This window comes from Poecilia reticulata, linkage group LG14 (genome assembly GCF_000633615.1).
Source record: "Poecilia reticulata strain Guanapo linkage group LG14, Guppy_female_1.0+MT, whole genome shotgun sequence".
In the NCBI taxonomy this organism is placed as follows: Eukaryota; Metazoa; Chordata; class Actinopteri; order Cyprinodontiformes; family Poeciliidae; genus Poecilia; species Poecilia reticulata.
In genome coordinates, this window is record NC_024344.1 from 20,458,108 (window position 1) to 20,482,841 (window position 24,734).

The 24,734-nt window shown below is 41.0% G+C and overlaps 2 protein-coding genes across 2 annotated transcripts in view; both read right to left on the minus strand.

The window, feature by feature from the left end:
* esama (endothelial cell adhesion molecule a) overlaps positions 1 to 4,249 on the minus strand; it is a 54,215-nt gene extending 49,966 nt beyond the window's left edge. Inside the window, exon 1 of the mRNA XM_008428405.2 lies at positions 3,797 to 4,249. Coding sequence (XP_008426627.1) covers positions 3,797 to 3,857 — 61 coding nt within the window. The 5' untranslated portion in view covers positions 3,858 to 4,249. The remainder of the gene's footprint in view (positions 1 to 3,796) is intronic.
* A 3,063-nt stretch (positions 4,250 to 7,312) lies between these two features.
* On the minus strand, positions 7,313 to 13,094 carry msantd2 (Myb/SANT DNA binding domain containing 2). Its single transcript, XM_008428407.2, has 4 exons — positions 12,637 to 13,094; positions 11,936 to 12,191; positions 11,761 to 11,824; positions 7,313 to 11,035 (listed from the first exon to the last, which is right to left on the minus strand). The coding sequence occupies exons 1-4, from the start codon at positions 13,066 to 13,068 to the stop codon at positions 10,150 to 10,152; spliced, it is 1,638 nt and encodes a 545-aa protein (XP_008426629.1). The 5' UTR covers positions 13,069 to 13,094; the 3' UTR covers positions 7,313 to 10,149.
* Positions 13,095 to 24,734: the final 11,640 nt, after the last annotated feature.

Consider the following 24,734-nt stretch of genomic DNA (forward strand, 5'->3'; position numbering starts at 1 on the left):
TATATATATATATATTTAAATTAGCAAAAGATTTCTATCTGCTCTGGAGCTCGATAGTTATGAAAGAACATCAGCCTGTAGATATGTGACGGTGGTAGAGACACGCCTGGAGGACCTGACATGAGGCCAGAATATTTAAGCAGTTAGAATAAGGAGTATAATTAGGCCCAGTGCTTGTTGAACCAGAGATATTGTAATCAAATTAGCTGACCCTGAACATTACTTCACCGAGATAATCCTAATGGGTTTGTGAGGCTGAGAATCTTGTGTTCAGCTTTAGACTGAAAACATTCATTTGAAAAGGTGAACCCACTGAGAGTTAATGACAGAGTAAATCATAGAAAATAACAATGACTTTAACAAAAGGCTGTAGTAAAGCTCAGAGACGGACCACAGCAGTTAACCTGATAGGATCAAATACGTTCATAAGTGTCACCTCCTCTCACTTGGACCATCTGAATGTGGGGTGATATTAGCTGTTTTCATCCAATTGTCATGCAAATTTTGAGGAAACTTTTAAAATGTTTCAAAAAGATGAGGTAAAATAGGCATGTTACCCTCTACTGGTTTGAATCTACGCACAGTGTAATATCATCAGAGGTCGACTCTGCACATGGCTGTAATAGACAGGAAGTAGAGGCTGCTAGCATAGAGCGCACAAGTTTGCCACTGTACTTTTTGCAATCATAGTATTTTTTCTCACTAATTTTATCACCTCAAAATAAAACAAATAGATCAGACTGAGGGATGTAGACAGCCAGTGAAAAACTTTTGCAACTGAATGTGCTGAAACCCTGCCCACTATAAATATTTGTTGTTGTTTTTTCTCCCAACATAATGGGACAGGTTAATTAATAAACAACTTTCTCTGTTAGTACAGCTGAAGTTCTAAAGCCATGCTTTTCAATTTGAGTAAACAGAGAGCAATGCTATGTTAGATCAGTGTGCATTGCAAAATAATTCACACCCTTTGAATTTAAATGTTCTTGCACATTGTCACATTCCACTCAGTTTAAAGAATTATGTGGGTTAGACCAACAGTCCTGTGTTAGCAGAGAGAATCCACCTCTTGGGATTCAATCAAGGAACAGAACATGTCAGAATAGGTTTGGTCCTACAACAATTTCTACAAAACTGCAAATAAAACATGACATAGGAATCCTGTTCTGTGTCAAGACTTGAAATGTTCTATTCCCAGATCTTCTCCATTCAATCAGACTGAGCCTCAGCTATTTTGGAAAGAGACGTAGACAAAAATAAATAAATAAATAAAAAATCAGTTTTAAAAGTATTGCCTCAGGAGTATGAACACAAGTGTACACCACACTTTTCAGATTTTTGGTTTTCTAAATGCAAAATGTTTAGAAAACTACTTCCCACTGTTCTTTGGCTTATGCACAGATATGTCTTTCTATATAGATTTTTTTTTACTATAAAAGAGTCAAAATGTGACAGAAGAGTGTGAAAACTTTGTCACTTTCTCCTCACATCCAGTAGAATCAGCTTAAATCAGGAATGTATATTTGCCTGAAAAGAAACAGACAGCAGATTTACTGATGCATTCAAGTGCAATCTGTAAACTTGGGAATAGATACACCCACACAAAAAAACAAAAAAAAAAAACAAAGCTGGTTATCAGAACAAATTAGTCTTTCACTTTTTCTTTTTCCTAAATGAAACATATACATTTCCCTCTCCAGGTTTCTACTAAAACAAGCTTCTTCTCACACTGAGCCCCTAACTGGGACCACTTCTTGCTAGCGGGAGGATGTTCGTTCACTTCCTGCTCCAGGTTCGGCCCCATCAGGGACTCCAGGAGCCTGTTGTTTTCCCCTCACCACTGCCTGCTATTCATGACCGTTTCCTGCCTCCATTCAGACTGCCCAGTATTTTCCAGGACACACCTGCAGGCCATTCGATGGCGAGCGCTGAACTTTTATTGTCCCATTGTCTGCTGACACTAAATCACGGCCTGAAATTAAAATGGCAGACAAGATACCAAAGAACTGCCCTGAACCACAGACTCGCACTGGGTCTGGGTGCGCAAATGGAACCGTTTGTCATGTTTTACTCCCTCATGCCCCAACCAGGGAGGAACAAGCAGCCCTGAGGTTGCCCATGTCAGCTCATGGGATTGTTTTGGCAACACCTCTGAGAATCAAACTCCGGCTCCGAGCAGGAGAGAGCCTGCGTTCACGTATCACACACACACATACACAGGGTGTATGAAAGTCACCAGCCTGCCTCTTGACGCACACACATACACTCACCCGAAGCAACTCTGGCTGAAGGAGATACACCATACAGGTAGCCAGACACCTTGGACAGAAAGTTTTAAATATCCCTGATGTCTCTGTTGGTGACAAATCTAAAGCATTTATTTATTTACTTCCCAGGCTCCTTATTGGAAAACCATCTGAGTGATTCGCACTAATCCCCTGCAGAGAAATAGAAACTGCTACATTTTATCCACTAGAACCTTTCTTGCAGAGGGTCAGAGCCTCCATTACAAATGTGAGCCTCCGTTACAAATCTTGACAAAATATAAATTTTTTGTCAAAAATGTTTTAATTTTGTCAAGATTCATATTCTGCTGGTTGATGTCGAGAAAAAAAAACAAAAACAAAAAAACACAGTTTCAAAATTAAATAAGAAATTAAGTTACGATCGCACTGGGAATAAACTTGTTCAGGCAACAAGTCATAAACAATCATGGCAGCAAAGGATGTAAACAGTTACATGAAATATATTCATATTTTAGCCATGGCACTAGCGCTCGTCATCGATCAGCCAGGAGAAAACATCTGGGCATCTTAATATGGCGTTGGAGCAGAGTATGCAGCGTTTTGGGGAAGTTGTAGTTGGTGATTTTACAGAAGAGCTGCGGCTACACTGTCGAATGACGCAAAACTTTGTATGAACTGTTAGATACTGTGAAAGTTGTAGCAGAACCAGCTGCACATTGTCCGAAAAAACAACAACAACAAAAACAACAACAACAACAACAAAAAATAAACATCACTTCCCTACTACTTCCTGTCGTGGTCTTCTTCGCCGCTTTTCGCTAGTAGTAACGTCCGGCTCCTGATCACGTGACTCGTGTTACACGAAAGAAGTGCTTACGTTAAATTTATTGTCGCAATTTGAATTCGCGCAATTTTATGGTTCATGGAAAGCAGCTAGTGAAAGGCTTCACTCCGATTTGGCCCAATTTCTGCTCTAAAGCACCAAAAATGCGTGTTCAGCACAACCATCAGGGAAAGTATAGGAGTTGAATGCAGCGCTGGAGCGAGAGGGACGGTGAGCCAACGTTGGAGCAGATATAAGGGGATTATTCCCCCCTGGGAGACATAATCATGTGTAACACACTTGTTTTAAATCCAGTGGAAAACAAACAGGTGTTTGAGCCTTAAATCCCAGCCCGCTCCTGGCTCACACAGAGCTCCAGAAACACCGAGCTGTCAGTCATTTGCTGCTTGCTTCTTCACATCTGCTCACATCAGAACCGCAGCCTGTGTGTGAGTGGAAGGGGAGCTCAGTGCAAACCGGGCTTTCTGCTGAGAAACACACTTCTCATTCAGCGGATGAAAACAAAATCTGGTTAAGTTGTCAAAACTCACTCTGAGCGCTCTATGAATGTCACCTTGAAAGAAATCAACACAGCGTTCCCACTCTTGATCCATAATTTGAGTTATTTTAAGGAATTTTCCACTTTTTTAATTTGGAGAATTGGAGAAATAAAAACATAAATAAATAATAATAATTTTTTAAAAAAGCATGAAAAAAAAACACTTACCCGAGAGCCCCAGGAGAAAGGAGAGCAAAGTAAGTTTCCTTGAAGTAGAGCAGGTCTCCATGATTCTCTGTCCTGGTGTCCCTCAGCTGGTCTTAGAGGATCTCTGCTTCACCTCAGGCTCCGCGGCTCTGCCAGTCCTCGCGCAGACACGTAAGGGACACTTGGGGTGAGGACGACGGGAAGTCGTCGGATGTCTCCACAGCGGTGATTCTAAAGGAGGGACGGACCGGAGAAAGTCAAGTCAATCCTGGACCCACACCTCCGACACTGACTGTCCTTCGCGACTCTTGTTCTCCCTCCTCTTTACGCACTCTTCCCGGTAAATCCCTCCTTCCGGCTGCTCGAGCGAGAACAACTCTGCAAGTTGTCATTCAGTCCCTTCCTTAGAGGGAGGGCTGGGGGGTGAGGTTGGGGTGGGGAGCTGGAGAGACACGGTCCGGAGGAAAAGAGCCGATACACCTTTGCGAGTCAGTCGTACTGCTAGCCTGAGTGTCCAAAACACTTTCCACAGTAGCCCTTCAAAATAAAGCAGCTCTATTATAGAGAGTCACTAAAAGCCGAGGATTAAATGTGATGCTTTTATTTTGTCAGCAAAAATGACCAACATCCGTCCTTCTGGTCCAAACATAGCTAAAATTGACGAGTAGCACCTGTTTTGTGGTTCAGCGCCAAGAACAGGTGTAACAGATACCGTTTAGCGTCAACCACAGGAGGACAGAGCAGCCGAAGTAAGAGTAGTACTTTTTATTCAAGTAAAAGGACAGCGGAGCCATAAAAGAATATTTGGTAAGTAAACTTAAGTTCTGAAAAACTGATCATAACATCTGATTTAATTAGTCATGGGACTCGAATAAAATTTTTTATCGAGTTAATTGTACGGTCCTTGATTAAACGTAATTTACCACCATGTATCGACAAAACAAGCAACCTTTTCAATTCAAAAACCGTGATGGCTGCTAAATTGTCGAATCAAATATGAGCTCAGCAACAAAGATATTTATTGTTTTTAATCTACTATTTGGGTTATTCAACAGTCTGAGTAGTGCAAATTGTTCCTTACATATTTTCAGATACAAAGGCTCAACTAAAGTGTTTGTATGTAAAAAAAAAAAAAAAGAAAAGAAAAAAGAAACAGAATGAAATGCAATTAAACTGGGTAAATTTGTTTGAGACGTTAAAATTTATGTAATTAGCTAATTGAAAGTACCCGTTAAAGTACAGACCCTAGATTTAATATTTTAAAATATCATCAGGCAGACAAAAACGTAAAGTTATGTGAAAATTCAGACATCTTAAAGACTTCATTTTTAAGAATAATGAGAATTTCAAACAAATAATTCCAAAATAATTTCAGGCAGAAGAAACACTTTTCCAAATCAAATGTTTTCAACATGAAACCTATTGAACTAAAACTTACAGTTTAGTGTGAATATGTTAGAATACACCAAATACATGGTGTTTGTTTTTGATGGCTCAGCAGACAGAAAATAATATCAGAACCAGCTTGTGTAAACACAAAAAGTCACACTTTAACGTAAATTGCAGGCTTGTTTGAGTCTGATTCATTTTTGGTTAAAACATGTTTGTTTAAAGCTTTTTTCTACTACAGATATAACATTTTATTTCCCTGCTGACACGCTTCGACCCAAACTGGTCACTGAAAAGAAGAATTTGCTCGTACTGAAATTCTAGACAGGCATATTTACACGCTACTCATCTAGTTTAAATGCCATGTCACAAGCTTTTTAAACTCTAAGCCTATTTTCCAAAACCTCACAACTAAATCCTGATCCTCTCCCCTCATCTCTCCTTGAAAATGTTCACTTCCTGTTCCGTCATGTGTGAAGAGGTTTAGGCTTAAAAGCAAAGCAAACAGACTGGACTCGGCTTGACGTGAATTCCCAAGGTGAACTCACCATCCTGATAGAAAAATATGGACTGACCTGTGCTCGGCCAAGTGGTCAGTCCTCCTTATTTCATTTTCTGGGGTTACTCTGTTGCCTCAGCAACAATGCTGAGGCTAACACAGGTGGACTGCTCATTTATGCGAGGTCAACAAGGGTTATGCTGTGATTAAATCCAAAGTAGCAGAGTCCAGTTCATGTGGGAATGAGATTCGGTTGTATTGTTGCCAACAGCCTTGGTGCTTCTTTCTAAATTGGAAGTTTTCAGAAGCAGAAGGTGGAAGAACGTTTATTTTTCCATGTTTGACTATTGTTTTTATCAGCTTCAATTTCTTTATTATTTGCTTTACATTGACCGTAGTACTACAATTGCACTGACTGAAAAAATGAAAGATAGTTTTGTTGTTTTTACATGTTTTATCAAGCTCGTGAAGCTATTGGTGTAATCAAGAGCCTAATGATGCAGAGTTATCAAATAAATTTGTTATTCAGTACATTTAAGTCTGTTTAAAAAAAAAAAAAATTTTTTTGAGTCAGTTCAGTACTGTGTTTCTGTATCAGCCAATACAAAACTTCAGATATCTGTATCGGTATCAGTAGTGAAAAAGAATGATATCTGTATCGGAAGTGAAAAGGAATGGTTCTGTGCATCCCAAGTTTCAACAGGACCTGATAATGGAATAAACATACAAATGGAATAACAACAGTTTTGACTCAGAACCACTCTAGGCCTCAGAAAGGTGGTCTGCATAAGAAATAGAGGAACAGCGACATGGAATTCCAATTTTTTGACTAAACTACTACAGTCTACATAGCTTGGAATGACGGCCAGCACTTTATGGGGCTCCAAGCAAAATTTTATTTGGGTACTTCCAGCTAAGCTCACAAAATGTGGCAGATGCAGCAGAAAGGGGTAAAATCAACGTTCGAATAACATAACCTTCAAAATATTCTTGTACTTTTACTCTTTTTATTCTACGACAGACGCACCTAATACTGTTCCATAAAATTTTCTATTCTGGGCAGTAGAGGGAAACCTTTTGGACTGGATTCACTATTAACATGCAGTCTTGACGTTGTACGTTCTCACCAGTTCCTACAAGATGAGTGTCAGACTACTGTAGTGAACTGCTTGCAGGTTCTGTTGGGCCTCTATGTTGCTGTTTAACAGTCTGGACCAAGAAACTTCCGCAACAGCTACACAGGGCCATCTCCTGGCCAAAAGGAGGAATGACATCTTGAGTTTTACCTTTCCATCAAAGTGAATTTAACAATTGTGAAAACCATATTGTCATTTTCCTTCAGATAAATAGTTATGCACTAATTACTTTGTGTCACACAAAATCTCAATAAAACACAGGTAGGCGTATGGTAGTGTTGTGACTAAACATGGGAGTCTCCTCTCATGTTGTCACAGTGTAGTCCTCTCACCACTGCAGACAGGGAGCCCTCTGTATTCGCAGCCTTTTGTTGAGAAGCAATCAGTCGACTGATCCCAGTTCCGATTTTTGAATGTTCTGGTTCACATTTTAGGTCACACATCAGATTCATCTGAAACCTTGTTAAGTAACCGAGGCTGCTGCAATAAGCAATTAATCACATGACAAATTAAAATGATCCACAGAACCACAGAGAGTTCCCCATTTATTTTTCTTCAAACATGTAAACAGACAACATGGTGACTTAGAAACAAGCACATACAGTACATGGCATTAAATCAATGAGGTAAAAATATCATTATTCTTGATATCTTTGATGTCCCAAACAAATAAGTTTCACAAAAGCCGGAATGCTCAAGAACACCGATGTTCTCAAATATATATTATATAAGCTATATGGTATTTCACATTACATAGATTCATATGGACACGCCACGTTTTGTTGTGTGCCGCAGTCACTTCCTGGCACATTCATTGCACGTAACCTGCAGACCCTCTTCAAGGGTTCGGCTTGATCATCGGCCCTGACTGAGCCGCAGCGCTGTCGGGTCGGCTTCTGAACGCAGCAGACGTTTCCTGTTGTCTGCATTTGAAATGTTACATCGTTACATCACCAACCAGTCAGCAGCCGCAGCAAGGGATGCTCCAAACTACTGGCAGTTATTTCCAAACCAGAACCAGAACTGGGTTGTTCCCCCCCCCCGATGGTTCTGAGTTGCTGCAAACTAAACTGTGAACAAATCCCAGCGGATTCATGTGCATCAGAGCAACAAGAAACGATGCAGGAGAGGATTTAGCTGTTCCCTAATGGATGTGAGTTCTGACCCAACAGCGCCTCCACGTGGGCAGGCAGGCGGGCTTTGTTTTGGATTTAAATGTTCTTTTAATTTTTGCCCACTTCTTCAAGAGATCAATCTGAACTATTTGAAGTAGTTTAACCATTTAATGTCTGCATTATGTGGTTCCAGTGATCACTATTATGTTAATTTACTATAAAGTCAATACAATCTCAAGATTCACAATTTAATCTATCAGATTACTAATATTCTAAATAGATTAAATAGTTTCAATATATATATATATATATATATATATATATATATATATTTATTCCTGGTGGATGTGCTCATGTTTAATTGGTTTATTAGGAATGTAGGAAACATCTCTCAACCAGCTTCATCCACAGTTTGCAAGTCGCTGCTGCACAGTTTCGGTCATTTTGTGTTTAATATAAGGAGTGCACTGATTGTGTTTTCTGGCCGCTCTCTGATATTTAAAATGCCTGACCTGCCAATTCAGGCAATTTTTTTTTGCGTGAAATATAGGCCTATGACCTAAATATAGGTCAGATTTCTTGGTGCACCTCTATTTAATACTCCCTTCGACAACTTATATTATTTTATAATGGTTGATTTGGGGTCTAATGTACAAACACTGTGGGGAGGGATGCAAAACTCAATCAGTAGATCTATGGGTGCACCAATAGATCCTCCCCCATTTCCTTCATTTAGAGAGATCTGTGATTGGCTGATACCTATATGTGAAGATGATCTTATCTAAAAGTCTAAAACTTAACTACTGTCCTCTGTTGCTCAGGTCAGCTCGTCTGCAAGTTCGCATTTAACAACAATGACCCCATTGAGGCCAACTCAGACACCTTCTTGCTATATTTCAGACAAAAAATATTGGCTTTGGCCTAAAAATTAATAAAAAGTCCTATTGAAAAGGTAAGACTTTTTAAGAGATCAGTGACCGGCCAGAAAACTGCAGTGAGTACACTCCGAAATGGGACGATTGTGAAACACAAAACATCTAATTTAATTAGTTTAAATGTGACATTTGACCGTCTTATTATTTACCTCCTTAATTTGTTATCATAACATGAAACTGATTTACAATAGCTTAGCACATGGGAATGGAATGGTTTTGTGTACAGATAAAGAACAGAACTGTAATTTGTTAAATGATGGGTGAACTGATCATTTTGTGATTCAGATGTTTGCAGAAGATAATTCCAGGCTGCATAACGATCCACCAGACACACTTCATTAGGAAGTGGTTTTTAAAAAAAAATTATTATTAATATTATCATTTATTGTCTCTCAGGGAACAGATTGGTTATTGGAATCCTGGCCTGTAACAAGTTATCTGTTATCGTCGTAAACATCGAAGGTCTTAATCTGAGCTGGACGTTATCTTGGAAAAACAATGAATCTCGCTTCATTGTGGAGACCTAGAGTCGGCTCCGTTGACGCCGGCTCACGCCATCCGGCTGCGGAGTCACGGTTCTGTAGTTTGTGTGGAAGCATCTCTTGCTGCTAAACCCGCCACATGTGCAAAACATAAGGCATGACTTCGCCTCTACCCACAGATGCTCTGTGGACTCAAACCAACAGTCCAAGTGAAGGCAGTTCCTGAATACATCCAGCTGTGGTCCCTCACTGCTTGGTTTGCTACATCCTACTGAGGTAGACAGATGCATACTGCAGCGTAACCCCCACCCATACACGCGCGCCCACACACACACACACACACACACACACACACACACACAATCACACACACCCACCTCCAGCCCTGCTCTCCCTGATCAGACATGTCACGTAAAACCTAACAAGCAGCTGTAGAATCCTAGTGCACAATATTCAATAGTAAGCGTCGTTGTCAGTGCTGCAGATCATACCGAGGCAGGAACTGTTGTTCGTTTAGAAACTCTGTCAGCTTGAACACTCAAATTCTGATGAAACTCTGCATCGAAACTGAAGGATTTTAGTATTCTGAATAACTTCATGAGCTTATTATGGTGGGGCAGCTTTTAACTGGTGACGCGTACATAAATACATCTCTCAGCGACAAATGAACGTTACATGTCAACGCTTGTTTCCATGACAGCCAGAGGCAAAAAGAATTAACCTTATCTTTAATTTTTTTTTTTTTTAAGAGCATCCCGCAGCATGATGTTGCCACCACCAGAGCTGTAGAGTCATCTGTAAAACCGTCGGGGTGGTGGTTACGACGTTTCCTTGATGTTGAACCTTAAAGAGTAACCGACGGCCGTTTCCAGGCATTCCACCAGGGAGCCCGCTGAGAGGAAGTCCAGCTCCACCTCGATGAATTTCACGTAAACGGCGCAGCGCTGCGGCGAGTCTCCGTCGTGCTGATCCGTCCTGGTGCCGCCGCCGTTCTCCTGCAGGAAGCGAGTCACGCCGGACGGCTCCCCATAGACGCAGTGCTTCCCGGGTCCCTGAAAGTGCTGGGAGAGGCACTGCTGGATGGTCCTGTCCTCGGCGATGCCCAGGTAGCAGTAAGTGACGGCGGGCCCAGTCCTGACGCCGCGCTCCGACCCGTTCGCCGCCTCCCGGCAGGGCGAGCCGCTGTCGTCCTCCTCGTCGTTGGCCGGAGGAGGCGTGCAGGCGGCGACGCAGGCCGGCAGCGCCTCGCAGCCGATGGCGTATAGGCCGTGCGTCTTGGGGACGAAACCGGGCAGGAGGTAGTGGGACGAGCCTTTGCTGCTCGCCAGCGGCGGCCGCGACACGGGGATCCAGTCCACCTCCATGTGGAGCTCCAGGCAGCGAGCCTCGCTGATGGTGATGTCCAGGAACTTGTAGTAGACGTTCTTCCAGTTCATCTTCTGGACCTTGGTCATGATGACCCGGCCCTCAGGCTTCTCCGGGTTGAAGTACTCCCGGAGCCGCTTGCCCAGCGGCACCTGTGAGCTGATCTCGGCGTAGTGGTAGCGTACGTCGTCGCGCCAGCGCGTGTTGTAGCCCACGCCGAAGATGGCCAGCTTGTTGGACAGGTGCAGCCGGGAGAACTCGGTCCACGTCTGGAAATGCTCCCAGTTCAGCTGCACCGACTCCAGGATGCGGATCACCGTCTGCATCGTCTCCCTTTTCCTGCACACAGTCACAGAACCAGTAGTAACTGCCTGATTTAGAAATGTGTGATTATAATGAGAGGAAATTACACATGGCTAAACTTTATTACCCAGTTGGGGCATTTACTTTGAGGGCACTGCAGTAAAGTGGGGCTGAATATAAACATTCTAACATTTTTTTTATTTTATTTGAGAAATATTTAGAAAAATCTCATATTTACTCTCTTCAGGTGTGTACTCCTCTTTCACTTAAAATTGGAGGGTGCACCGATTGCAAAGCAGCTAAGTTGGCAACAGCGAGGTGAATATTGTTAACCACGCACGTGCAGACGGGACTCGGTGGGCGGATCTGTCTGTCTGTCAGGAAGCAGATAAGGTTCACATCCAAGCTGCCGATCGTCCAAAACTACGGAAATCAGTTCCGCTTCATCAATACATAGAACTTTGAAGTCACATCATGACAAATTGTGAAAAAAGTTCAAAATATATTTGTATTTTCAAGAGATGTGAATACTTTTGGAACGCTGTAGTTTGGCTGATGAGCGGATTTTAAAAATTGTAAGAAAACATAAGCGCTGCTACTGCGAGTGCAAAGAAGTGAACACTGAACCTGGAGCAGTTTGGTTGAAGAATCCAGTAAACATTTTAATACCCAGATCCTCAGAGTGAGGAGATATAACAACAATTTACTAAAGCCATATAAAAACAGGTTTTGTTAAAATAATAATAATAAAAAAAACTTACTGGGTTAATTCAGACAATTCTGCTTGAATCTGTAGAGCTCTGCTTTTAGGCACCTGTAGGTCTTCTAAACCGGAGGGAAAAACATGGGAAAATAAATAAATAAATAAAGGGATTATTAATTTCATCCATCCCATTTTGTCACAATGACTTTTTCATAAATACAAACGGATCTCACCGGTGTCCATGTCTCCCTCCTGGAAGGCCGAGTCCAGCACCTGGTTGCACCAGTCCTCCTGGGAGAAGTCCTCCAGCGTGCTGCCGTCAGACTCCATCTCCTGGTACAACCCGCTGCTGTTGATCAGCACCGGGGCACAGCTCTGAGAGTCCCAGCCTCCCTGACCGAACACCTTCTCCAGCTGCTCCAAGGTGTAGCTGCTCTTTCTCTTCCCGATCCCGTGCTCCTTCACACGGCTGTAGCAGCGCCTAAGTGTCTGTTTGGGACGGAGGAGCAGCGAGGATTTTAGTTTTCAAAGGACACATCACTCACCCAGCTGACTGGAGATCGATCTATGCAGCTGTAGTGTGAATGAAAGCATAAAATAGTATCTTCTTTGTAATAAAGCTTGGAGCAAATGATAGAAAAACTCATTATTTAGCAAACATTATGCATTTATAAAGTATCTGACGTTGCTCTGATGGCTCGTCTGGGCCTAAATATCTAAAGATTTATTTATATAATATGTAAGATAAAGCAACACTTTATATTTCCCAGTTTATGATACATTACCAGAAATAACAACAGATTTCAAGGAGGTGTTCTGTGATGAAAAATGTCCCCAGTGTGACACGGCTCTAAGCTGTCAGCGGACCCAGTTTGGTGTCATGGTAACAGGTCGGAGTCGTGACAGTGACATCTTGCTGTCATGGTTCCTTTACCTTCATCCTCTCCCTGCACTGGGACGGGGTTCTCTCGTACCCCAAGTCCGACAGCGCTCTGGAAACTCGCTCGTACATGGCAGGACCGGGCGGCTTCCCGGAGAACACGGTGCCCGCGACCTCCAGCTGCTGCATCCGCGCCTCCGTGAGCCTCTCGTTGCCCCACACCGCGATGAGGGCGTTTGTCTCGGACGGCGTCCATGACATCCCCCGGCAGGCGGTGAAGCTGTTAGAGGAGGATGAGGCCGCCGTCCGGCCCGCGGTTCCAGAACCCACGTTCAGAGGCGAGAAGCGGTTCGGTGTGGAAGGATTGGAGTGGTATTGGATGCTGTCGCTCAAGTCCTCGGATTCGGGAGATGGCACCTCGGTTTTCGGTATCTTTAATGGTGTCGTTATCTCCGGAGAGGGCTCCGTGTTACTGGACGCCGCCATGTTGCTTCTGTTGCTAAGGGGAGGGGGCGGGAAGAAGATGTTACGTTAGAGGGGCTCGGAGAAAATGACGAGGATGTTGAACAAGGACACATTATCGGTCAAAATCTTCATATTTTCAGAATTATTAATTTAAAACATAAATTCAATAGAGGGTTTAAAAAGCCCAATAAAACACACTGTTGAAACCAGATATTTAAAGTGCATAAAAAGACACAAATAATGCTTCTCACGGTCTGACATTGAAATCATACAAACTTTTATTTGGTTTATGTCATTTAGGATGATATCTAAGAACATTTATTTGCTAAATACATTTCCAGAATAATGTTAGAGTAAATGCAATAAGATTACTGTGCCTTTAAAACAGGGGTGCCCAAACTTTTTAAGAGCAAGATCTACTTTTTCTCTCACCAGCCGCCTGAGATCTAGATCGTGACATAAAGGTGTAAAAGTTGCTAATTAAAATCTATTGACTTATTTTATATGCGAATATACATCGGTTATAGCAGAAATAATAAAGTGACAGAAAACCTAACGCAGTTCCTTCCTCAGTGAGATTCTGACACTGGGAGGAGGTTACTGGTTTCTCAGTCAGAAGCTGGATGCAAACCTGAAGCCAGCAGGTGTCAGTCAGTCATGGTAGATCTGAAATTTGGTTTGATGACCTCGATATGAGAAACTACAGACTGATAGGAGGAACCAAAGAGCCCAGCAAAGGTAAAGGCAAATCTTCTTAAGTCGGGATATAATTAATTTAATTTCACATAATTATCGCGGTAGAATTTGTTGAAACTTAATGAAATATATTTGTTCTTTTTGATGTTTGTTGTGACGTATGCTCACGAACGAGCAGTGGTGGGAAGTAACGAAGCACAAGTACTTTGTTACTGTACTCAAGTACAATTTTCATGTATCTAAGTAGATTTAATAATGGATACTTTCTACTTTTACTCCACTACATTTTACAGTATCTGTACTTTGTATTTCACTATTTCTACAAAACTGTCGCGTTACTCGTTACATCCAAGTCACGTTGCTCTTTTTGTCCGTTAAAATGTGAAGTTCAGGGAATTAAGGTGACGCCGTAAAATCCAAGCAGTAACGTGACTTACGTGTCTGTTGTCACCCATCGCCTCCACCTTTACTCGCACGCGGAGCTCCAAGAAATGCGCAGTGGTTTCCTCTGAGCGGGAGAAGATGTCTGTATAATCATCAGTAATATAATAGCGCTGCATAAATCATAAGATATGGCGACATGTAAAATCAGCAGCGCTTCGCTTTCACAGACGGTGGGGACTTCGTCCAACTTTTAGCGTCACTTCGAAGGAAAGCTTTAAAAAACGTAGGCTCCGTGTTAGCTAGCTGTGAGACACGTGTTGCATCTGCCATGAAAAAAAGTTGTCACTCATGCACTGAATTATTGTGTGGAGGTGTTGACTGAGGTGTCGCAAATATGGGACAACGCTGTGACCAAAGTGTGCATTGATATGACATTCAGGAACGATCTGATTTTTCTGGACAAATTTTTACTGATTAAATTTATTTCAGCTCTAAGTATTTAATATCTAGCTGTTTTATGGAAATGTGGATCTTTAAGATCAATTTGAGAAGCAAGTTTGATAGGTAAAACTTAATTTTTTTGTCTTGACTTGGTCTTGAGTAGGTGGTCTTGACTGCAACTCTGTTACGTGACTCCTTGGTTGCCTGTCCTCTCCCACCCACCTTCTTTCCATTCCTTTTCTGTTGGATTTCTTTAAAAATAAATGCAACTAGTGGCAAAAAAAGTGAAGTTCATGCTATGTTGGGACAGGAGACAGGATGTTTCCATCCCTGAAATTATGATGCATAGAATCACATATCTAAGTCTAAACTGTGGTATTGTTCATTAAAATGGCACATTTCTAATGTATTAAAATTAAATAGATCAGTTCACTTAATGATATTGGATTAGGTAATCCATTCAGCAAGTACTTTTACTTGTAATACTTAAGTATTTTTAAAAGCCAGTACTTTTTTACTTAAGTACAAATGTTAATGTGGTAGTTTTACTTTTACTTGAGTACATTTCTGTCCGTGTATTTGTACTTTTACTTAAGTACATTTGTTGAGTACTTTCTCCACCACTGCAAACGAGCGAGGTAATTAGTCCAAGTTTGACGTTTATTGAATGTTCAGAAACTACAGTGGGTGTAATGAGCCACAGCAAAGGTACACAAAGGTAAAACAACCCAAACAGACATCAACTCAAAACATCTCCTACCATTTTACTTTCTATCTCTTTGTCCCGTGGCAACCGCCTGCGCCCAGCAAGCAAGCCGAGCAGAGATTACGTTAAAAACACAACATTCAGTCGGTTACGATATCAGGTTTTCAGGCTTGATATTTATTTCTCGATTTTTAATAAGCCTCTCATGAACACAGCGGTGGTCGAGTAGCTAATTTAAAGTCCTGCTCTGCTGTCAGTCGGTCTTTGAGTCGCCTTTTTTTCTTTTCTTTTTTTTTTGTTAGTGGAACCGAAACACACTGAATTGCGCAACACCTTGTTGGAACGATAATTACTGAATTATTCATTTTAACACGTTTTGTTGATTTTTTTAGAATGATTCTTTTTTTAATGAAGCTACAAACGTTTAGGATCTTAGTGAATATTTTTGATAAATCTGTCAGAAGAGGAAGTACTGGTCTCAGCGTCCTGGCGGCGTTCAGTTTGTCACCTTCCGAGATCGACTCAAAACCGATCGATCGCGATCGAAGTATTGAGCAACCCGGCTTTAAAACTTATGGGAAAGAAAATTATCTCATGGCTTTTTAAGGGCATTCATTTACAATATTTGCGTTCATTGCTGGCATTCCTTTCCGTTTAATACAACACCTTGAACACACTGCTCCTTTGTTTCACTTCAATAAAATCTATACACAATTTATCAAGGTATCAGAAACAGCAGGATATAATGTTCAGATGCATGCAGGTGCTACATTTATCTGTTTTGATATTTTTCACCATGGAAATGCCCACCCATCTACACTTCAGGAAGGAGAGCAGTTCTGTGTGTTAGTTTGCATCAACGCCAGAACAAATGCTTCCTTGTGATTATCCTGCAAGCTGGTGAGACAGGTCCATATCGGCAGTAAAATGAGTCCTGTATGGGCTGAAATGCCATTTAGAGGGGAAGCATTTAATCCAAATAAAAAGCCAGATTACAGTTTGCAAATGCAGTCAGAGACAAAGACTTAATTATTTGCAGACTTGTGGTCTGATGACACATTTATCTTCCAAATATAGTAAATGTTATGGACACATGAATGACATTCAATGCTCTCACTCTAACAGCTTGAAGTCTTTCAGTCATGAACTTCAGTCAGTGACAAAAATGCATTATGATCGCCAAAACAATTTCATCCTTTGCGAACCTCGCCTGGTAAAAACAAAACCAATTCTTCTACTCTTTTCTTCGTACAGAGGGTCTGGGGCCTCGGCTACTGAGGAACGATTTCTTGCTGGAGGTGAGGACTCTGTTGACGTTTTAGATTTAAGTCAGACACTGACGTTTGGTCGTTTGATGCTGTGAGGTTTACGGAAAATTCCCTGAGCTGCAAACAACCATCTCCCATAGGAACCGAGAAGTGCTGGGCCAAATGAGGCGGCTCAGGCTGCTGCTGCTGATTCAAAATTTGGATGCATAGCCAACACCAACTGAATGGATTCTCTCACTTCCACCGCTGCCATTAATAAAACTACAACCATGGGAGACTACTATTCTAAAACAACGCAGAAAAATGATATCATCTTTCACAACTTCGCCTTCTGGTCGCTAATTGGCCCGGAGAATATTCAGTCAGTGAAATATAGCTCAATGGGAGAAATCCCAGATGGAGCACTCAAAGGGAGATGAGAATCCAGTGGAATTGCATAGGAAGACATTGGTCAGGTTACCGTAAACCTACTATGGCTTGATGAAATGAGAGACGAATAAAAATGTTCAATGTCCATCTGAACATTTTTGAACATGTTTCCTCATCCAGGGGTTATGTGCATGTTGGTGTGTGTGTGTGTTTCTGTCTGTGGTGTTTCCCTTACTTTCTCCTTTGCAGGGTGGCAGGTTTGATCTCCAGCTGTTCCTCATCAGAAGCAATCAGGAGGAATATAAAGGCGGTGCGGGGTTCTGAGGCATCAGCCTCACCCTGCCTGCACCGACCATCCTCTCCCTACAAACCACTTCCACTGAGGCCAAACTCCCCATCCTCTGGATCTTTTCTCTTTCAGCAACAGTAAGCCATCCTCTCCACCTAAACAATTTACTGTTAACCAACATTTTCCACCCCCCCCCCAAAATAACAAACAAACTTATCTTGCCTCTTAATGTGGACCTGAACGTGAACACTGGCTATTTCCATCACTTTGTTTCAGTAAACTTCTCTTTGTCCCTAATCCCTGCCTGCTTAAAGGTCTCAGAACTGTCATTATGGCAGAGTTTATATTGTACTACACTGAAAAACAACCAGAAGAAACTGAAGACAAATGAACACCTACTTCTGCCATTACCTACCATGTTACATTAGGTGACCCGGTTAGATGTAAGGTAAGGTTGGTGGTTATTTATGGGTCTTCGTTTCTTTTTGCATCTGTGAGCATATTCCTGCTGCAAAAAAAAGATTGCAATTAGATCTCAGTTGAGTATGTCTCAACAAGTGACCTTTTTTCATCTTTCAATTTATTCAGAAGTTAAATTATGAATACGGACCCAGTGTTGTGAATTTATGTGACATTTAAAAATACTGATTCAGAAATGATCAAAGTGCAATCAGTATGCATAAAGCATTTGTCTTCATGTAAAACTGTACTCACTGCTTACTGCAGTATTTAACAATGTAGCATTTTACAAAATATATATATATCTATATATATATAGATATATATATATATTTGTGTGTGTGTGTGTGTGTGTAATTATTCCCAAGAAGTAATTATTCTTCAACTTCTTGGGAAGAACTTTCTGTTGGTCTGTCATTGAAGTATTTTTTGTTGATAACACAATATGGAAAACTTTTAATAGCTTGAATACGTCTCCAAAGCATTATAACTCTATGTCAACTACCTAAAAAAAAAACACATTTTAACTTAAACCACAGGATGTAAAAAATCAATATTGTTGGGAGGTTCACTCTCCACTTTCTCAGATGAGTGAAGCCCTTTGTCACCACTGTGCAGGGATGTGCAGGGAGCAAGACCTTTCAAGACCTTTCATTGGATTTTAGTGTATAATTGGTCATTTGATGGTCGATCAATAAACTTTGTCATTGTCTTCTTCAACTGACTGTGTTTGATAAGCTTCCATCAGGGAGTGCGAGTCATTCAGGCCTGCACTGCCATCTGCTCGTTGTTTGGCTCGGTGTGTGTCTCTGGGCAGTAAGGTCCTGACCTGGCCAGAAGAGTGGTAAGATTCACTCTTATGCTCTTTCTGTCCAATAAAGGTCAGAGACAGGAGGCAGTGGATGCTCTTAACCTTTTCATGTCAAAACTGCAGTTGACAGATGACACATCCTTGATACGTTTTTTCTGTCTGGAAGGGATGAGATGAACCAGAAACATGGTGTCAAAAAGGCAGCTGGATGTTTGTGTGGACTTAATCAACTTTTAACCGAAGGATCCCAAAAATTCTTTGTTTCCTTTTCCATCTCATGTCTAATGTTGCAAATTGAAATAATGAAACAAAACATTTCAAATACTGGATGGTAGACTGAATTGGGTACATCAAACAGCTAATCTAAGGACCTCAAAGAGCAGGCGGTCATGGAAGAAGATGAAACCGTGTTTATGGAAAATGTGCTTTAAAACGTTAATATCAAACCAATATAATCTGGACAATGCAATCATGACCGAATGCTTTTACTGTGAAACAAATGGTGTGCTTTATGGCGTCAGCTTATTCTTTTCTACATGGTTCTGTTGTACACTAAAGCTGCTTTTACACTGATTCCCATCTAGTCATAAAATGAAAAGTAACATATTGTCAACCATCAACTCCTATCGTTTATAATGCTCCCCTGTTTTGTATTTTTCTCGTACATAAGCAAGCCACTTTTCTCTTTGTGTCACCATATTGCTTTTATTTAATAATTGCCGGATCACCTGAATTTTGAAGGTTCTGTGCTCACCATTTAGTCGGTGTCGTATCCATATTAGCTTACGCAATCGGAAAATGAGCTGGACTGTGAACATTTAGCACAAAAACTGGTTTCAAAGTTTACAAAACACAACATTTGTGTCAGTGCCAAAACATGCAGTCATGATTGCTGGAAAGTAGGACATCACCGCCGCAGACATATTCTGACAACGCAACAAAACGGTGAAAACATCAGGAAGTACATTATGCTGCGGGGTGCTGACAGCGATTGTGTCAAGATGACTTTATTGACTGCTGTTGTATGATGTTAACAGAAATGATGCTGAAAGTGTTCACATCACTTTGCTTTTTCCACATTTTGCCATGTTGCAGGTATTTTCCAAATAACTGAATTTCTAAATTCTCCTCAAATCCCAAAAACAGAGTAAAGAAAAACAATTTTTTTTTGAAAATCTTTCCAAATATCTGAGAAAAGAAATGTCTGTGCATTGGTATTTACAACCTTTGCCAATCATAGCGTGATGACGATCTGTTGACCTTGTGTGTTTATGTTCAACCATTCCTGAATTTAGTCATTCTTGGGTTGAGATATATTAAGTATTACGTTTCAACTGGCTCCAGTAGAAACCTATGAATTTCCTCAACTTGACATCTATAGAAAGATCTAAAAGTGTATCCCCCTTCTAACTTGACTGAAGACCTGCAGAAAAAAATGAGAGTAAATTTCCCAAAGCAGTTGTGCCAAACTTGCAAGAGATTCCAAAGAAGACCTTCACGTTCTTCAACAAAGTTATAAGCAAAGGCTGTGGATAATTGTTCACGCGTGATTTTTGTTTTGTTTTGCAATTTTGAATGAATTTGCTCAAACGTTAACCCTTCTCACTTTGTCATGAAAGAGGCATGGAGTTTAGAGTATTGAGGGGGAAAAAATGATTCCACTTTAGAATAAGACCGTCATGTAACAAAACATGGAAAAAGTGAAGTGTTGTGAATGCACTGTACACCAGCGACACGTTCAGCAGGGAGAAAGGTCAAATCCTCCACGGCCTCATTTGTATTCACATTCCTTGGAGCACATTGAGACAGAATAGCAAGGGTCCGTGTTGATCTATGTACCATCAAGGAAAGGCCATTATATTCTGTGGACATGTGCAGACATAACTTAAAGTTAATGAGATGTTATTTGCACACGTTCAGGACACAGACGTCACCTTTCGGAGCTGCTTTGCTGATGCCTCATGAATTTGAAGGTTGACTTTAGCTTTTGTGCCAATTAGAGAATGACTGTGAACATAATCCCAGGCTTATTATCAGAGGGATGATTGTTTTTGCTGGCTGTGAGCAATAGCTACCATGTCACTTTTGGCATAGATGAAGGGAGGGGACTGGTGGCTGCTGATATCTGCTACTGGCTAGGTAGACCAAGTGTGTGCGCTCTTTGTGCTGTTCAGAGAGTTTGAAAAAGGTTTGTTTCAAATCTTCTCCAATAGGGAATTTGGAAAGTTTCTTAATCACTGCAGTGCCATTGATCAGAGAAAAAATTAAACAATGACTAAATAGTAATGTAAAACAAACAAAAACACAATCTGTCTTTGTCAGAGAGGTCTACCAATCAGATTTTTTTTTTTTTTGCTCCAGGCTAATAGGCAAATCCGCCCTGTCACCCAGGTGATGGATTTATTTTTGTCTTTGTGCTCATCTTTGATCGAGACACATCTGTTCCCCATGATCCTCAGTATTAATGACAGTGCCAGGAATTGCCTCAAGTGCTTTCGGTTATGCGTGTCTGAATGCAGTCTGGGCTTCAGACTCATTACGTTACACGTGTGATGTGGCATGATGATTATAAAGTCCAAGTGCGGCCTGTCGACTTTTATTTGATGTTTTCAGCCATTGGAGGCCTGCGTACGCATCAGCCTGCAGGTCTTCTCCAATGAAGTCTAAAGTTATTTGACTGGCACATAAAAACAGCCCATCCTCCGTGCTTTGCACTGCTAACTAGAAGGATTTTCAGACTCAAAAAAATACCGGATGGAAATCCTAAAATGAGCTCAAACGCATTTTAACCCATTGCAAAGAGGATTTTATGTGGTGCATGTAGCTGAAATAGATACACCTGGCAATGACATCCTCTCTAGAGGATGTAGTAAGTCAAAAAAGATCTTTCTTTCTTATATGCTGCTTTATCACTTCCTTTAATGGATAAAATGGGCAGGTCAATCTGCAGCTGGTGGAGGGATCAGACCTGCTGGCCTCCTAAACTAAATAAATTCCAGTGTTCCATGTTATCCTTCAACATGAAAGTCTGTTCTTGATGTTGATGAGATTGTCCTTTCACGCCTTCTTTCTCTGGTGTGTGTCGAGCTTCTGTTGACATGCCTTTTTCAGTGATTCTTCAGTTCATGCTGGCTTCCCAACAATATGTCCCCTCCCACCTCAGAAGAGCGGAGCTGTCCGTGCGCTGGCTGGGCTTGAGATAAAGTGCAGCCTTTACATAAGTAAATCTAAGCTCCTCCAGGATTTTGCAAATGTTCTTTGTGATTTTTTTTTCTTTTGGAATCACAGTTGTTGATTTTGGGATGCTACTTTTTAAATATTTGCAATCAATTTGGCCAATTCCTCATTATAACCCCTTCAAAACTCTAAATATAGAAGAAAAAAGACTTTACGACAGGAACTTGAATGGCAAATTTTTTTTTGTCAGATTGTGGGAAATAAAGTTATTTGTCACGAGAAATGCTCTCAGTTGAGAAATACTCTCAACTGTGAAATCTCAACAAGGATGCTCAACAAGGTGCTCTGTGCTTTTTATACTTACGGTTTGACTCAACCCTCACAATCAATACCTTTTTTTTTATTTTATTTTTTTACATTTCAGTAGTACTGTAGTTGTTGACAATGAGATACATTTCTTCATTGTATTGGTCACACCCTTTACTCTCTACTAACATTTGGTTAGGAATGCCCTCTACTGTTACATTTTGATGCTCAGGAAGTTGATGTACTGCTGCATCCTGCCAGTTACACCCAGTCTAAAAACACATGACCTCACCTCTCATGTTGAACTGAGGTTTTCTTTCTTTGCATGCTGGCGTAGGTTGCACTGTTGATGAAGAACGCCGAGGAAGTGTCTGAAATCATGGGTTCACATGATGCACTTTGTGCTCATCCAGTGTCAAGCTTCAAATCATTGCATTGGTATGATCCCCTCTTCACATTCCATCACAGAGCATTCGCAGCAACTGGCTGCATCACTTCTAAAAAGTCTGTTGCATGTAAGAATGAAGTGAATACTCCCACTGTGGTGTTTGTTTTGCATTTCTGAGACCTTGACGGACACCACTTTCAAGCATTGTGTTAGGAATGGCAAATTAAAAAGTCACTCTTAAAAACTCTCTTGCATTTTTGCATTCTGGATTCCAGCAAGGATTCAGTCACTTCCGCTTTTTCCAACAAACTAAAGCAGTATTAAATATTGAGCAGGTTTGATTCATTGGTTGAAGGTCCCAAGTTGACAGGAAGATACTGAATTTACTCATTTAGTTACTAAGGCATTTTATTATTATACATTTCCTTAAATGACGAGCGCTTTATATTCATTATCAGAAGTGAAACCTATTTAATTATGATTAAAGGGAATAGATTGTGCAGATTAAATTATTGATGAACCAATCAACTCAAACACTCAACTAAAGTAATGCGAGTTTCATCTGTTCAGCCTCCCAGCTTTGAAGCCCACTATGTGTTTGTACCATCACATTAAAAATGTAGCCCACCTCGAAATGGTGCTATAAATCCGCCCGGACTATTCTAAAAGATATCACTTCTTTCCACTTATCTTACACTAATTGTAAGAGTTTTCAGCTTAATCATTTCAAGTTCAAAAAGAGCAGTCATTCTGGAAATCCTGCCTCAGCTGTAAGGTAACGCTTGATTAAAATCATAATGCGAATGAGGCAGTGGGCAGTGATGGCAATCAAATGTTTTGTTTGTAATGTGACAAAATACAAAGAAGGAAATGCAATGAGCCTGAACACAATTTTTTTTGTTTTTTTGTCTGAGTCCGTTTCGTTTTTCACCAGATTATCAAAATGTCAGTACGGACACCAAACTTATTTATATAGCTGCTTTGTTTTTCTTTCTACATTTGTTTAATTTCAAATTTATTCAAGTCAGGTGTTGAAAGTGGTCCTGACCAGTACAGAAGTTTGATGTTTTACCGCTAAACCTTTATGGATAATTTACTTTGGTTCTGGCATTCTCCACACAGCACTGCTGTGTTGGATTCTCACATACGCCCTCAGACAAAAGAACCCCCACGAGTCCCCCGCTGACTCTCCCAACGCCAAAATTCAAACGCCTCTCTCATCCCAGCCACGCCAATCAGGGTGTAGCTCTTTGACTTCATCCAGCTGGGCACAGCTTCACCCCACCTCCCTCCCCCCCATCCTATCCCCACCTCAACAATCCCAGTGGATTCCCCTTCCCTCAGCTAACCTCCTCCAAGCTACTAGGGGGCCCAGGTGTCGTCAGCGAACGAGACGTCAAGGTAATTTGGCTTGACGAGCTTTAACACACTCAGATCAGGGGTGGGAAGGGTCTCTGGACATTAAACACTGTCTCATTATGTTTGCTTGGATGAGACAGGAGACGTAATGAGAGGTGCTGTATGACCAAAAACATCTGATCTCCACCCGCTCCAAACTAAACACCCAGGTAGAGCCTTGGGTCAGGGCCAAAGCCATGTCAAGCTTGGCTGCCTCTAAGAAAAGTGTGTACGCTTGTGTGTGTGTGTGTGGATGGGGCTGGCTGGAAGTTCGGGAATCCAAGTTCTGAACAAATCTTTAAGTACAATAGTAAAGCGCAATGAGGCACGAGTAAAGGATTGTTCTTTGTTCTCTTGACGTTTTAAGGCTCACTCTTAAAATTTATTGCCGTTCCATTTGGTTTAGATTAGAAGCTAATTTTAACAAATATAATAAACCTCCCTGCAACACGCTCTGAAAAATATTTTTTGTTCTGCTTATGTTGTGTTCCCATGAAGTAAGACAAGTAAAAGATGAACTAAAGTTGTGCTGAGATCCAGATTAAGCAGCAGCTGGCACCACTGCCTAATTAAACCTAAATATCACACGACGGGTCTTCTTCAACGCATTAACATCTCATGAATGTTGAATCGAGATGCAAATAATTATTTGGTGATGATATAATTTGCAAAGTCATCACAAAGGGGGACCATAAATCATAATCTGAGCAATGAGCTGCTTTGTTTCTACTGGTTAAGGTCGACTTGCATTCAGTATGTGGTCATTTTCAGATTACCATGTGAAATCTCTTTCACAACACATTTTTGCCAGCGTGTCATGTTTGGGGGGGGGGAAACTCCAGCAGTTTTATTTACAACATGAAAAGTGATGTGTTGTTTTGCATCTCCCAGAAGGCTAAATATTAAAATAATTACAGAGAAAATGGGTAAACATCAATAACTGAAGGACTGCAAATTGTAACGTCTGATCTAAAGGCCTGCCGTTTAAATTAGTC

What these genes read in the sequence shown, in the direction of transcription:
- msantd2 (XM_008428407.2), bottom strand. Translation starts at nt 13,068, where the DNA reads ATGGCGGCGTCCAGTAACACGGAGCCCTCTCCGGAGATAACGACACCA. An exon ending in GGAGGGAGACATGGACACCG is followed by an intron (nt 11,825 to 11,935) that starts GTGAGATCCGTT and finishes CCTCCGGTTTAG; the next exon opens with AAGACCTACAGGTGCCTAAA. An exon ending in GAATTGTCTGAATTAACCCA is followed by an intron (nt 11,036 to 11,760) that starts GTAAGTTTTTTT and finishes GACTGTGTGCAG; the next exon opens with GAAAAGGGAGACGATGCAGA.